Genomic DNA, 14425 nt, shown 5'->3' with positions numbered 1-14425 from the left:
GGCATAAATCCTTTTTGTTCTCGACTGATAACACTCCCCTCCACCGCCCATCGCTGCAGGCGGCGGCATAAATTTTATAAATATTTCAGCAGATGGAGATGGGCCGACAGTTGCTGATGTCATGCAGGTCACCCTCAGGATCTTTGCATATGAATGTGATTCTCCTAGTTCTCCATTGGTCCGGTACGCCGCGGTTGATCCGGCAGATCTCAAAAAGGCTGGCCAAGAGTCCCCCTATTGGGTCCAGGGTCTTCCAGAAACCGTAGGACAATCCGTCAGAACCAGGGGCGGAACCAAAATCAAGCGACTGGAGGACCGCTTCCACCTCCCGGGCCGTAATGGGACCTTTACCGTCATCGATGAGAGAGAGGTTTACATTGCCATGCTCGTAACGATGGGCGTTCATCCACTCAGGCATCTGCGAGCAACTCCCAGCTTTAGGAGCGGTCATGTCACGTCGAAATCTCTCCTCAATTTCTTGAGGCGGAATTTCGCAGTGAAGGTCGCAGTTCTTTCCTTCAATGATCCGACGGACCATTCCCTTCGCGTCCCGCGAGAAGGCGGCTCGCAACTCCACTCCCCTACGATATCGGGCTCCGTTCCCGCGCGAACCCCCGCCATCAGACCGAGAAGAACCCCCGTTCGAACGACGGCGAGCCGCACGAGTCCGGGCGCCACATTTGAAGCGTGGTTTGCGAGGACGAGTCCTCTTGGGTGGCGAAGCGCCAGCGGTCCACTCTTCCAATTCAATGCAGAACCGATCAAAATTTACCCCATTCGCTAAGGAAAGGTTCACTAAACTGCAAAGGGCCTGCCTGGAACTCTTCATCTGACTTTACCTAACCGGTTCAGCAGAGCGTTGGATGGATCGTTGAGAATTCAGGTGCGTTGACATTTCTGAGGTAGTCTGTGGGAGTACAAGGTAATTGGTGGCTTGATTGCATGCCATGGCGTCATTTTGGGAGCGAGTCAATGTTGAGGTAGGGGTAGAAGGTAGAAAAGTTGGAAGATTTGAACTGGAGGGAGTGAAAGGTTGGGCCTCGGCAGACAGCGTCGATCTTTGACGTTGCGTGGGACAGATGACACTGCAATCAGAAGAAGGAGAAGAGCACGGGAAGGAGGCCTGAGATGGTCTGGAGAGAGAAGTCTGCTTGAGCGGTTTGGATAAGCTGAAGGAGTCCTTAACTTCAGTTCCGGTGGAAGTCGCCGGCTGCAGGGGAAGGAGTAGAGGAGCAGAAGGCGAAGTTGACCTGGAAAAGTCGAGCGAGTCCACTGCCACGACTTCGGTGCAGGACGACTTGCGCATGGAAGTTAGAGAAAGGAGGTTCGTCTTGCCAGCAGCAGAAGGGCCGTGACCGTCTGGGCTATGGCTGGCAAGCGAGATAGAGTGAGAAGAAAATCCGCTATTTGGCAGCCTTGATGAGTCAGAAGAGACCCCACTTTCCGACCCATATCCGGCCAACGTCTGGCGGGGCACCAATAAAGCATTTCGATCGGGTAAGCTATCACCAGAAACGGAGCATGGTGAACTCATTGCTGCTCGAGAAGAGGATGAACGAGAAAGGATAGCTTTCGGTATGGTGTTGGAGGGAAAGGGTGTAGGACAGCTGTCGCGGCCTTGGCAATAGAAAACTTGAGATCTTATAATCTCGAAAGGAGGAGGTAGGGAAGAAGACCCCTCAACCGATGTGCCTGCGGTCCAGGGCCGGCGCTTCCCATGCCTGACAGCAGCGGCACAAGAAAGCCCAGGCTTGGTCTTCCTGTGGGAACTGGTTCGGCTCTCTGTGAGTGTCTGGTCACTGCTTGGCCAGGGAAGGCAGGTTGGCAATTGAATGCCCTCCGGACAGGATTGCCAGTGCTTTTGGGCCCCTGACAGCTTGTAAGCTGGAGGGAGAACGAGGCAGCACCTGCTGCAAGTGATCAGGAACTCGGCACGCGAAAGATGAAACGTTAGCAAGTGTCCCTGATAAGCTTGCACATCTCGGTAAAGTTGAGATGCCCTCCTGCAAGACGTAATAGAACAGAGAAGGGGGTAGAGATTGGGGAGTGTGAGGCGAATGGGGCATACGAACTGGAGTCTATTCGACCTCAAATATACAGTAGTGGAGCTGACTCGTGGCATGCGACAGGTAAGCCACTGTGTGGTGTGGCATCACGAATCGGACACTCGTCGCCATGACGAAGCAACGAGTTCGTGAAAGCTACAGAGTCTACCGGTGAGGCTTCACCATCTGGGTTGAGTGGGACTGGGTGCCCACTTACAGGAACCTGCTTCCTCATCGGCCAGCCTAAACTAGTGGACTCAGAAGACGGGGAGGTAAAATCAACACCGGCTAGGTTATCTTGAAAAGTCTTTGAAGCTGTGCAATTTATCTATTTCGACTTTCGAGTTTTCGACCGTTGAGTAGTGAGTAGGCTACTGACTACCTCGTCTACTTGTTTTCAAAGTTATATAACCACAATCTACAAAAAAAAAAATCGCTTTACAAAAAAGGAGAACGTAAAATTTTTAAAAACAGACAGCTTTGTAGGAAAACGGATAAAATGGAAGGATAAAATCACAAACAAAGATGAAGATAAAATCACTACCAAGACAGGCATGGGTGCGCCTCAACCGTCTCCGTACGGGCGTTGGGCTTTTCCGCTCAACCATGCACCATCGGGGAATGGCCTCTTCCTCCTCCTGTGAATGCGGTGCCGAGGAACAGACCGCATACCACATCATCAATGACTGTTCTATCTTCAAGCCACCAAACGGAGTGGAAGGTCTGCGTGTCATGGATGATAAAACCAAAGACTGGCTGCTCTCTAGTAGCCTTCCAGTGTAGTCCGGGAACATCGTGAATCTGGGGTGGTAAAAGGATAGACCCTCGTCCCCAGAGGCTTACACGACGACGACTACTGATGAAACATTGGTGTTTTGAACAACAAAGTTTGTGATGTCATAGGAAGAAACAATGTGGAAAAATCATTAGCAGGTTGCGTGTATCTCAACAGCAACGTTAATCTTTTACAAAAAGTTTGGTACGGTAACTTTTTTCCTTAGCAGTTGTAGTGCAGCTGTTATTTCCGCAGCACGTGGCGGGCCGGATGAAATCAGTTCGCGGGCCGGTTCCGGCCCGCGGGCCGTAGTTTGGTGACCCCTGATCTAGAATACAAACCAACATGGAAATTCTAAAAACAGTGAAATCAAGAAAATTGAAATATTTTGGCCACATGATTCCCAATGATTCTATTCAAAGACTATTCAAAGACATTCTATTCAACTACTAGAAAGAAAAATGAACGGCAAACGAAATAGGGGCAGACCACCAAGAATTTGGACTAATGATATTAAAGACTGGTCAGGATTTAATTACAAAATTGCAGTAGAAAAATCTCACAACAGAGAAACTTGGCGCCTCATTACCTCCAACCCTCAACGAGAGGAAGGAACTTAATATAATGAATGAAGTAGGGGAACAAACGAAGGATTGTGGCGTCACAGACATCAATCCGTATAGAACGCAGCGAAATCCCACCTCACTGAAATCCCACGGCCTCCTTTCTGTCGCTGGTGCCCGCAAAATCATATGTGGCTCTTTACACAGGTCCTCTCTGTACATAACCTCGCTTCTTGTCACCGAACGCCTATAATCTCTCCCAAACAAATAATTTGACCACTAAGAAAAAAATGCCATAAACTGAAAAACAAACGACCAATTTTTGTTTGGGAAATCAAGTAACTGTAACTTGTAACTGTTGAAAAATGCTAAAATAGTAGCTAGTTACTGCTTATCGTTACTTTTTCAAAAAAGTAACGAAGTTACAGTTACAGTTACTCAAAAAGTAACTAGTTATTTAACTAGTTACTGCCCACCTTTGATGTTATGCTTTTGTATGGTAAAGCCTAATATAAGCTAAATATTGGCTTTGACCCCACTATAATTTCATGATTTTGAATAATAAAGCCTAATATAAAATTGGCTACTAAATTGCTTTGCAGAGTTTTTAATTTGACGTTTAGTGTGAGTACCTTGGCATAAACTGTGGATTACTTTGCTTGTATAGTAGATATAATGGAGGCATTGACATTCGCAATTTCCTTGGTTTATAATTTAACCAAGTCATTATCTTGATGCCTTCTTGATTTTTCAAGGAATTTTTTGCTACTTGCTGTGATGTGTTGGTTTTAAATCACAGTCATAAAATTTCAGGAAGTTAACTAAATTTATTTTTCGACCCGTAATGGTGTTATTAAAATAACCAAACTTCTAGTTAGGCCTGCACGTATAGTCGCAAGGCGTTGTTACTGTTTTAGTTATCCCATGGCCCACATGGCCCAGAACTGTGTATCAATTCGTCATTGTAATCTGTAGATTACTTTGCTGATATCACAGAAGCCTGCTGGTTAAAGGCTATCGCTGATTTAAAATCAGTTGCTGGTAGCCTACTTTATTACCATGCATGCCTTCATTTAAGACTACCGTACTACATTGGCTACACAGCATCTGGTACGGTTGATTAGAAATGACCAAACACACTGGGTAGCGTACTCCCGGGCCTCTGCTTTAAAATCTTAATAATCGTATGCAAGTTAAGCTATTTAGCGTACCGTATAGTCAATTAAGCAATCAGTACGCTACACTAGTGGGCTACGAAAAATCAAATTGATCGGCGAGCCGTAAATGATACGGCATTTAATGAAAAGGAAAGCTAGTGTGTTCGGACGGACATTTTTAGGCTACATAATCAAGTGTAGGCTACCTAGTGTTTAACAATATTTTAGCCCAATCTACTTTATCGAACGCTTTTAAATCCACTTCACCCAACTCAAAGAGATGTAAGATGTGGTGAAGTGGCCTGCTGCAATTTTGCCTGTCACGGGAAGATATACTGTTAGGTGGTTGGAGTAGACGAATATAATAGGTTTTAGAAAATTATTCTTGCACCAATTAGAATATGTTAGGTTTTACACACCAATTATCTTGAAAATCATTCTACATTGGGGCACCAACTTTTGTCAGGAGATGCATTAAATCTTTAAACGTAGAAAAATGTAAAAAAATCATTTTTAGCAAAATCGCGGATATTAGGTTTACCAAAATCACAGCAGAGTTTGTTGAAGAGTTTTTTGCTATGAAACTGTTTGAATTTTTTTTATGCGTACCATCTTCTAGTCTTCCAATACCAAGGGCTATTTGATTGAAATTTTCCTTATATGTAACAGTAATGAAGTTGTTCACAGTGGTTTCAAGAGAGGCTATACTTCCTGTATTACCGTCTATATCTGAAATATATCACAAAATACACTTTGGAGTTAAAAATAACTTTAAATGAATCTGGTTTATGACATTTCCATCTTGTAAATGTTTGCTTGGAAGTGTAAGTTTTTACTAACTTTGCTCAACGTGTGACTAATCTAGTACAAAAAATTGACTTATAATAGAATATAGAAAATATTATTCTACCTTGATTTTACAGTAGGCCTACGTAGTAAAATTAAATGTTTCATGAAAGTTTTTCTTCTGATTAAAAAGTTGGCAGTTTGATACCAGCAACCACTCTACGAAGTGCTTTGTCTGCTTGTCTCTACTGAGACAGAGGTGGTTCACTGATTTGGTCTCAACCGTCTTTGCATGGGCGTCGGACTTTTCTGGTCTACTGTGCTGTGACAGGAATGGGTGTGATGCTGAAGAACAGACCGCAGAACTGTATTCATTAATTGCAATGCCCGTCTACCAACGGAGCAAAAGACTTTGTTTTGGTCGATAAAACTCGAAAAGATGTAAACAACAACACTGACAAAGAACTAAGTATTAACTTAAATAAGACTGAAATAAGTTGTTGACTGAATCGAATTCTACACACGAATTGTGTAGGATTTACAAACAAACAACTCCAGAGTGAATGACAACAAACAATCGCAGCTTAATGAATGTGTAGCTAAAATTGCTTGGGAAAATTCGAAACATGATTGCTAGTTCTGCATTTTTGTTTTCAATTTGATCTCCATTAATACTGTATGCCATACAGTATTAATGGAGATCAAATTGAAAACAAAAATGCAGTGTATGGGCTGCGTCATAAAAACAAAACTTTTTTAATTGATATTTTTAAGTCACGTCAGCTTTATCACCACATAAGCCTTGGGCGTTACAATGTTATATTTAATAATACCTGTCCGTAAAGCAGTATCATTTGCAAAACTTTCAGCTTTCAGCGAAGATAGCAATTGTTCCAATTCAGCTGTCTTGCTTTCCAATGCGGTTATTGCTGCATTAGAAACAGGAGTAGTGATCAGAAGATAGATATCTGAGAATGCGCATTGTCATGGTGCGCGAAACGTTAGTGAAGCAATAAATCAACCTGATTATCGTTGCTTTTACTTTCACTTTTATCAGATGAATGTTGCAACTAGCGCTATAAAACATATTTATGGCCTGGTGAACACCAAACTTTTCATGCAGCCAAACGAAGTAAATGGTTGTCGTTTTTTATGGTTTGAAAAGAAAAACTTCTACATGATACATGATCAAACCACGGTTTGAGAAATAAAGAGGAAACAATTTATTTTAATGTTGTCAGTGCTTTTGTCACTACGATTGATGTGTGGTATCAGGTCGTTGCAGTAGGTCAATACTAAAAACATTTAAGCTTTTTTATTGCTTAAAGCAGCAAGGACATATAATAGCAGCAATAATAATTTGTTTGCACCGTAAATATGACACATAACTGAAAATCTACAGCAGTTACAAGGATCACCGTTTGAAGAGCAACAAGAATCATTATAAAGGTATTACTGCATTTTCATTTGTACACAGTTGATAAAGACAGACGTGTTTTTTAACGAAGGAGATACATTTCGTATAGCCAACAACTCTTGACTTGTTATAAATTATCTGAGCATGATAATCGACGATCAATTTAAAGCCAATGGCTTATAGACCAAGGTTACTATTAGAATAAATTAGAAGCTTCATTAGAAGCTTTGTAACGATCATCTACAAAAACATTCGATTAATCAATATGTTCTATACAGAGTTAATTGTAAAAATTAGATTCCAGTTAGATTTTGTTATTGTAAAGATTGTAAAGAAACAACGCAAAATTTTTGGCTATTCTTTTAACAAAACTTACATGTTTCTGCTGCTTGTATACGTTGGGAAGATGTAGCTTTGTATTCCACAAACGATGTGTTGAGTTGGATTAAACTTGTGTTTAAATTCTTCAAGTTAGCTATGTGAAAGTCGTAATTTTAGCAAACCACATAGTAGACAGATGACAGTCAACAACTTAAGTGGGTGAATGAAAGTAACATAACATGTTAGCCTCAAACGTTTTCTGCAAGACCTTCTGCCCTCATCAGAAAATAGCCTAATACGTCTAAACAAAAAAACAAATAACTGTGAACAGGGTCGTTGACGGGATTTCTCGGGCCCGGTACCACTTTATTTCCGGCCTCCTTCATCGACAATGTTAATTGTGAATATAAAGGTTGTGTACAAGCTTTTATTGATGTCGTTTAAGCATGGTCGTTTAACAAATTTTGCGCAATCTTAAAATTTTCCGAATCTCAAAACTTACTATCTCTATGTAGCCTACGGTAGCGGTTGCATTTTTTAACTTTTATTTGTCACATGGCGTTAGAATATTACTTCCCGATTCTATTGATGTTTCACTGGTCATTCTAGGCTCACCAGAAGGAAATTTACAGCAAAGTTAGTGCAGACGGTCAGAAAGTTTTCAATTTGATTTGGGAAAGGTTTTGGGCCTAGGTTAAACATTTGCTGATTGCTGCAATCTGAAAAGCGGTTTTGTTCTAATTTTTAGTGCAGAAATAGGGATAGCAATCTTCTTACCTGTGCCATTTCAGTTTTTGAGTTTAAACAAACATTAGCCTGTTTATTTTGAAATTCGTATTTCGGTTATTTCACTAAATATTGTTGGTTAAAGAAATCCCTATGCTAGACTAAATTCTTATTTTACAGTTTGTTGGCTGAAATGGCTATTTTACCACCAGAGAGCTGAAGTGGGCCCAGTACTTTACCATCTGACGGCTGAAAAGGCTGTTTTAACCTCTGATGGCAATTTCTTTAGATCTGATTATATTAAGATCTTGATAATGTTTGAAGTCGCGGGGAATCTTTTAAATCCGGGCCCTTAAATATTCCGGGCCCGGGTCCAAAAGTACCACCTAGACCCTTCTGTCAACGCCCCTGACTGTGAATAACAATAATAATAATAAATGACTGAGATGACTACAATTGGTAACAAGCTGAGTGCAGACAAAACTGAAGAAGCAGATGCCAAAGCTGCTAACAATCTTTTATATGTATTCGAATGTAGTCACAAAACAAGATCGCAGATAGCGAGTGCAATGATATAGGAATTCCAAGCAAACGACTGTAAAACATGAATTAACTTAATTTAATATAACATGATATTATACTAAGATGCTCCTCTGGCAAATAATTGTTTGTTGAGTTTGGGGTACGCTCTTTTATTTGAAGCATCTTGTAAATTTCAGTTTCAAGTTCTGATTCCTTTTTAAATGAATCTAATTTAAAATTAACGTTACAAAAAGTTGTTATATTCTCCAAGTTGTTATCTGTTGTCTTTTGCTTTTCGGAGGCTAATAAGTACAACGTGATAACATTGCTTTCAGGACTATTAAAAAATTAATGACTTCGAAATAATATTAGTTCAAATCAAATAGCAATTGTCATCAACTTTCCAATATAAGTCTGAACAAAACTTACATGCTTCTAATGCTTTTGCTGCTTCTGATGCTTCTAATGCTTTTTCTGCTTCCAATGCTTCTAATGCTTTTGCTGCTTCTACTGTGGTTTTGTACTCTACAAACGATGTGTTGATTTGAAATATACTTGAGTTTAATGCTTTCAAGGTGTTTTCTGCAGTTGTGAGCTTTTCAGAGGCTGAAAAATATCGTTTGAAAATAACAATTGCAATTACAACAATTATAATGCCCTAGGTCAGTTATTTTAACTACAAAACGAAAAATAATAATTTGGTTACATAAAAATTATATGAAGCAAGCCGAGTAATGATAACATTAATGGTTACAATAAACAATATCAATAAGTAGCCTAGTTGTAGCCTACTTTTGAAAAGCTTCAAAAACGCAGAGAAAAACATAAGGATAGTGAACTATTGTTGTCCATATGAGTATAAGGTTAAAACATTTTTGCTACTAAATTTTATCCTTAGCAACAGGTTATATTAGAACCGTTAGGATGGTTGGGCCAAGGTTCAATGACACTCCTGGGGGCCCCCAAAATACGATAATAAAAACAAACATTTTATTAAGAAACTCAAATATAGATCTCCAAAGTGCATCGAGAAAGGAGCCAATTTTATCAAAGCAGGAGTTGTCTCCAAATCAAATAGACGATGTAAATAGGCTACGGTACACTATCGCAAACACATGAAAGCACTTTCATTGGCTGCCTTCCAAGCCAGAGTAATAAAATAGTCCCTGGACCTTGTCAACGCTACTGCTCTCAGTGGAAGCAACTTTGATTTTTCTACAAAACTCTTTCTTTTTCAATTAATCATTTGAACGCAGTAGCGGATCCACGGAGTCGCACGTGCCCTTCTCACAAAAAAACTCACGCAATTATTTCTCCGCTTTTGTACAATTTTCTTGTTTTGGTTGCTCGCTCAATCACTTTTCATCAACCCAGTGCTTCTCAACCTTTATTTCTGGCAACCCAAAAATTAAGGTTAAATTAATAGTGAAGATTTGGCAACCCTATTTCCAAAACTACGTTTCGCACAATGTTTTGTAAGCATGAAAAAATGAGTCACACTCATATATACCACGATTAAACATAACAACAAAATGTCGAATTTAATTAATGTGAGCCTTGACTTTGTATTGTTTCAACAACTTGTCAAAATTAGGAGCTATCTTGCTCAGTGTCAATCTCATGTCATCTTCATCTTGAAGACAATTTCTCTCCTTTGTTTTGGTGTAAGTAAGCGTAGAAAACCTGCTCTCACCCAAGCAGGTAGTAAGAAATGGCAAGTGAGTTTTTACTGCGTGCGTGCCAACAACAGTGTTTTCATTCTTGACTTTTGTCCAAAATTGACCAAATGTTTCTTTCTTAAAACAGTTTATCAATACACTGTTGCGCTGAATGTCAATAAGCTCCTCTTGAAATCCAAAAATGCTGTTGTAGTTTTCAGGCCCACTCTAACCCCTCTTCATTCATAAATGAGCCGACCAAAGCAAAGATATATTCGCCTCGTGTTGTTGTTTCAAAAGCTTTGCAGAATAAAAGTTCTTCTTCCAAACTAGTCTAGTGTGTAGCCTACTGTTGTCTACACTTCACGGCAAAATGCATGTGGCAAAATCGTTGGGTGAAACCTGCGGTGTAGTTTGAATAGTGAAAATTACGAAAACTGAAGTAATGGTAGGCTAGGCAGTTTTAACTTTGCTCAAGAGACGTTATTTTTTATCACCACATCTTACACACAGCGACCCAGCCAAATGAAACGGCGACCCAGTTTTGGGTCGTGACCCAGGGGTTGAGAAGCACTGCATTAACCCAACCGATAAAATTAAGCCAATTGTGTGTTCAACATAGAATTTAATGGGTATAGGCCTCTCAACACTGAAAAAATTATGCAATACTCTAAGGCAGTGCTCTTCAACCTTTTTGTCCGTGGTACACCTTTTTTCAACTTTTAATAACTTTGTATACCTCACAAATAGCAATGTTTAATTGTGCACAGAAAGTAAAAAAAACTAATAATTAATTAATTGTTTGTTAAAGTGATTATAGTAGTCTTGAACTGGGCACAAGAAACTAGTCTACGCATGCAAAAGTGCAAAAAACGTCAAAATTGAAGTTGATTTAATGGCTAGCTTATTGTTGTTGCATTGTTTTGGCAAGTTGGACGTAACGTGGTGTTAGCTCTTTCTCTATTCCTCCCGGCATTAAAGAATCAATGTCAAGTATCGAGTTTCGTTTGTTTGACTTGATCTCAACAAGACTGGAAAAACCTTCTTCACACAATTAAGTGGTAGGCATCTGCACCAAGACATCAATGGATTTTTGCTCGAGATTTTTGTATTCGGGAAATTCAAGAAGAGAAACCCAACATTCTGTGTAATCCACTTCTCGGAATGAGTATTATTGATTTAAATCAGCCCGTAATTCCAATAATTTCTCATCCTCAGTTGGTTCTTCAAATGGTTGGATAATTCACGAGTTTGCTTCCAGACATTGGTCGTTGTTTTCAGGAAAATACGTAGTCAAATTGTCGGCACGCAATTTCGGGTGACCAACAATATGGGCAGACAAGTTATCTTCAGTAGAAACGTCCTCAAACTCCCAGCTAGACTCTTTCATGTATTGACTTAATACAGGAAAGTCATTGATGTTCCTCGACAAAGCATTCTCTTTCCAGAGTGCAATTTTCATCTTCAGCGCATTGATCTTGCTAGTTGACCAAAATATATCACCCCTCTCCCTTGAAGACTGATGTTCACTTGGTTCAAACGATCAAAAATCGACGCCAAGTATGCCAGTTTTGCAATCCAGAATATGTTACGAAACGTAGAAGCCCTTGGGTCTCTGTGTTCGGTGTAAAATGCCCCTAATTGTTCGCGAAGTTCAAACACACGGGAAAGAACTTTCCCTCGGATAGCCATCGTACCTCTGAGTGCAGAATAAGATTTTAGAAGAGGAGCTCATTTCATCACAAAGTTTTGAAAAAAGCCTCTGTTGCTTTGCACTTTTTCAAATGGCATTTACAATAGCCACAACTTCCAGCAGAACATCCTTTAATTTATGTTCTTGACCACCAACCTCACCTGGATTCAGATTGAGTTTCTTCGTTACTAATGCTTCGCGGTGAAAAATACAATGAATTTCTACGCATTTGAGTGACAGTCGTTGTATTCTCTTAACCACACCCTTCTGTGAGCCTTGCATAGCTGCAGCGCCATCTGTTGTGACAGCTTTACATTTCGACCAATCTAACCCTTCTTTTTCAAAGAACTTATCCATTTTCTTGAAAATCGCTTCAGCAGTTGCCCTTTCTCCAACTGTTTGACAGAACAGATAATGTTCAACAATTCTGTTAGCTTCTACGTCCAGAAATCTACAGAACACCATCAGCTGAGACTCACTGCTTACATCAGCGCTTTCGTCCAACTGTATGCCGAAAGACGGGGCTTTTAATAATTTCTGTATTTCTCATCAATCCCAAAGTCAAATGCGAACCATACGGCACACGCATCCAAAATGAGCGTATCTGTTTCAAAAGCACAAAGCAGGTTGGCGAGTAATAACCGCACACCAGTAGGTCCAGTTAAAAGTTTACAAATACAGTCGAATTCGCCTATAACGGCTTCGTTTATAACGTCAATTCGCCTGTTACATCACATTTCGCGTGAAAAAGTATCACGAGTAAAAAGCAGCTCTACAGCTGACTTTTAAACAACTCTTTTCAACCCCAGTAGAAGCCCTGAAGTCAATCAGACAACTAGACCGATACTTTTGATGTCACGACAATAGCGAGCAAATCCTACATTATTTAGTAAAAGCTGAACGCTATGTGGTAGAGAAATCCGTGTCAAAACCGAAACAGCTGAAGATCAATGCCTTTTTTGCTAATAAACAATGAACTTCTCTACTACTGTATGTAACGAGCTGTATAATGCGCAAATTTCCTGTACTTTTCGCTGTAGGTTACTTTTTTTAAACAATTTCTTTGTTTACTGTATTTTCTGCGTGATGTTTGTCAGTTTGGTGGTACACAGTAAACCTGACTGGATTATACACCTCTTTCTTTAATCAAAAGACAGTTTTGGAATAGTTTGCGGTAGTTCGTCTATAACGTCAATTCGGCTATAACGTCAGTTTTTGCAATCCCCTAGAGGTGCCGTTATAGGCGAATTCTACTGTATGCCAATTGCTGTCTCTGTTGTGACTTCCACTAGTTATCACAGATCTAAGCTGTATACCCTTCGTATTCCTTCTCCAGCTGTATACCCTAGTTTTGATCTGGTATACACTTGGGTATACAGTATACCCGGTTGAATAGCACTGCTCTAAGGTAAACGCATTGTTCACTCAACTAGTTGTCTATTAGACTAAACAATTTCAAGGTAATAGAGAGATGAGTCAAAATTTTAATTCTCTAGGAGAAAGTGGGAACACATTAGACAAATTTTCGAAATGTCATTGAATGACAATGCAAGGTTAAGCAAAACGTCGTGAACATATTAGCTACTGAAACCTCCTGTAATGGTAAAAAAAATCTTTTCAATTTTACTTCAATTTTAAGTTAGACCGTGCAACTCCCCAACTACAGAAATCCTGTTTTAATTTGATGAATTTGGTCAAATGCAAAGTGTGCGTCTAAAATAAACAACACTTTTCGTCCATGTAATATACAGAAAGCAATCAAAACAAAGTGACAGTTACAAACAATTTCCTGGGACAAGCTCCCCAAGACCTTTATCAAATTATTCGCTTTTTTGAACCTCAAATTTTGCATTATCTATTTTCTTTTGGAAATTTTAGTTTGTTGAAACTCTACTATTCCACTTTTGTTTTATCAACTACTACTGCTACTGTAACATATATTGAAGCACACTTGCAATAACAAAATTTGTAAAATTTGCATCATGCTTGAGCAACGTAATTCAGGACTGTTCTCAAGTGGGTGGAATAGCATCATTAATTTTAGTCAGTGGATGGAATAATTCACATACAACAGCTTTGGAAACTTCACTCAGCCAATCTCGTTAACCGGCTCTGCGTCAGTGGTTCGAAACCTCTACAAATAGCCTATGCCACTGCCACTTCAAACTATTTAGGGTAGCCTAAGTAAATTTTTACATTGTCAAAGAAAATGTGATTTCTATAAAGAGAGGAGTGATACCTTTTTGGTTTTAAAGTTACTGTAGGCTTCAAGTGCTGTAGCTTAGATTAATTAAAAATATTTTGGAGCTGATTATCAAATGTTTGACATATCTAGACATTATTCAGTCAACCGCCATAGGGGTGAGTTGTTACAAGGTGTAACATCTCTCTCCTACCAGAAAATTTACTTAATTTGGTATTTAAATAATAAATTTTTTTAATTTTAAATTGCTCAAGCAGTTAAATTATGCTCCCCTTCATCTTCTGTGAAAGGTAGCCTACCAGTGCAGCATCTGAAATGCCTTAAACTGCAACAGCATATGTTGAATTGGAGGATTTACCTGAAGGCATAACAGCATCTCGGGTTTCAATTCGGCCCTTTCCAAAAGCTCCAGCAAAAGTAGGTAAACATACTTCTCGAAAACGTTATTCTGCTGTTGTTACTTCTACTCCCGAAAAAAAGAAAATAGAAGATGCCTTCATTATCAGAGAAGCTAAAAAGACTGGCCACAACAAACAAGCCAAGCGAAACCTTTTGAAGA

At 39.7% G+C, this 14425-nt stretch overlaps 1 protein-coding gene across 1 annotated transcript in view; it reads right to left on the bottom strand.

Moving 5' to 3' along the window:
- LOC145767083 (uncharacterized) overlaps window positions 1–14425 on the bottom strand; it is a 65242-nt gene that overhangs the window by 23334 nt on the left and 27483 nt on the right. The window contains exons 11-14 of the mRNA XM_082578830.1: window positions 8742–8918; window positions 7120–7218; window positions 6160–6255; window positions 5150–5269 (exon numbers count right to left, since the gene is read on the bottom strand). Coding sequence (XP_082434956.1) covers window positions 5150–5269; window positions 6160–6255; window positions 7120–7218; window positions 8742–8918 — 492 coding nt within the window. The remainder of the gene's footprint in view (window positions 1–5149; window positions 5270–6159; window positions 6256–7119; window positions 7219–8741; window positions 8919–14425) is intronic.

The sequence above is a fragment of the Aplidium turbinatum genome, chromosome 3, assembly GCF_918807975.1.
Source record: "Aplidium turbinatum chromosome 3, kaAplTurb1.1, whole genome shotgun sequence".
Taxonomy (NCBI): domain Eukaryota; kingdom Metazoa; phylum Chordata; class Ascidiacea; order Aplousobranchia; family Polyclinidae; genus Aplidium; species Aplidium turbinatum.
Note: the sequence above shows the minus strand (reverse complement) of the source record. Positions and strands in the feature narration are given on the sequence as shown.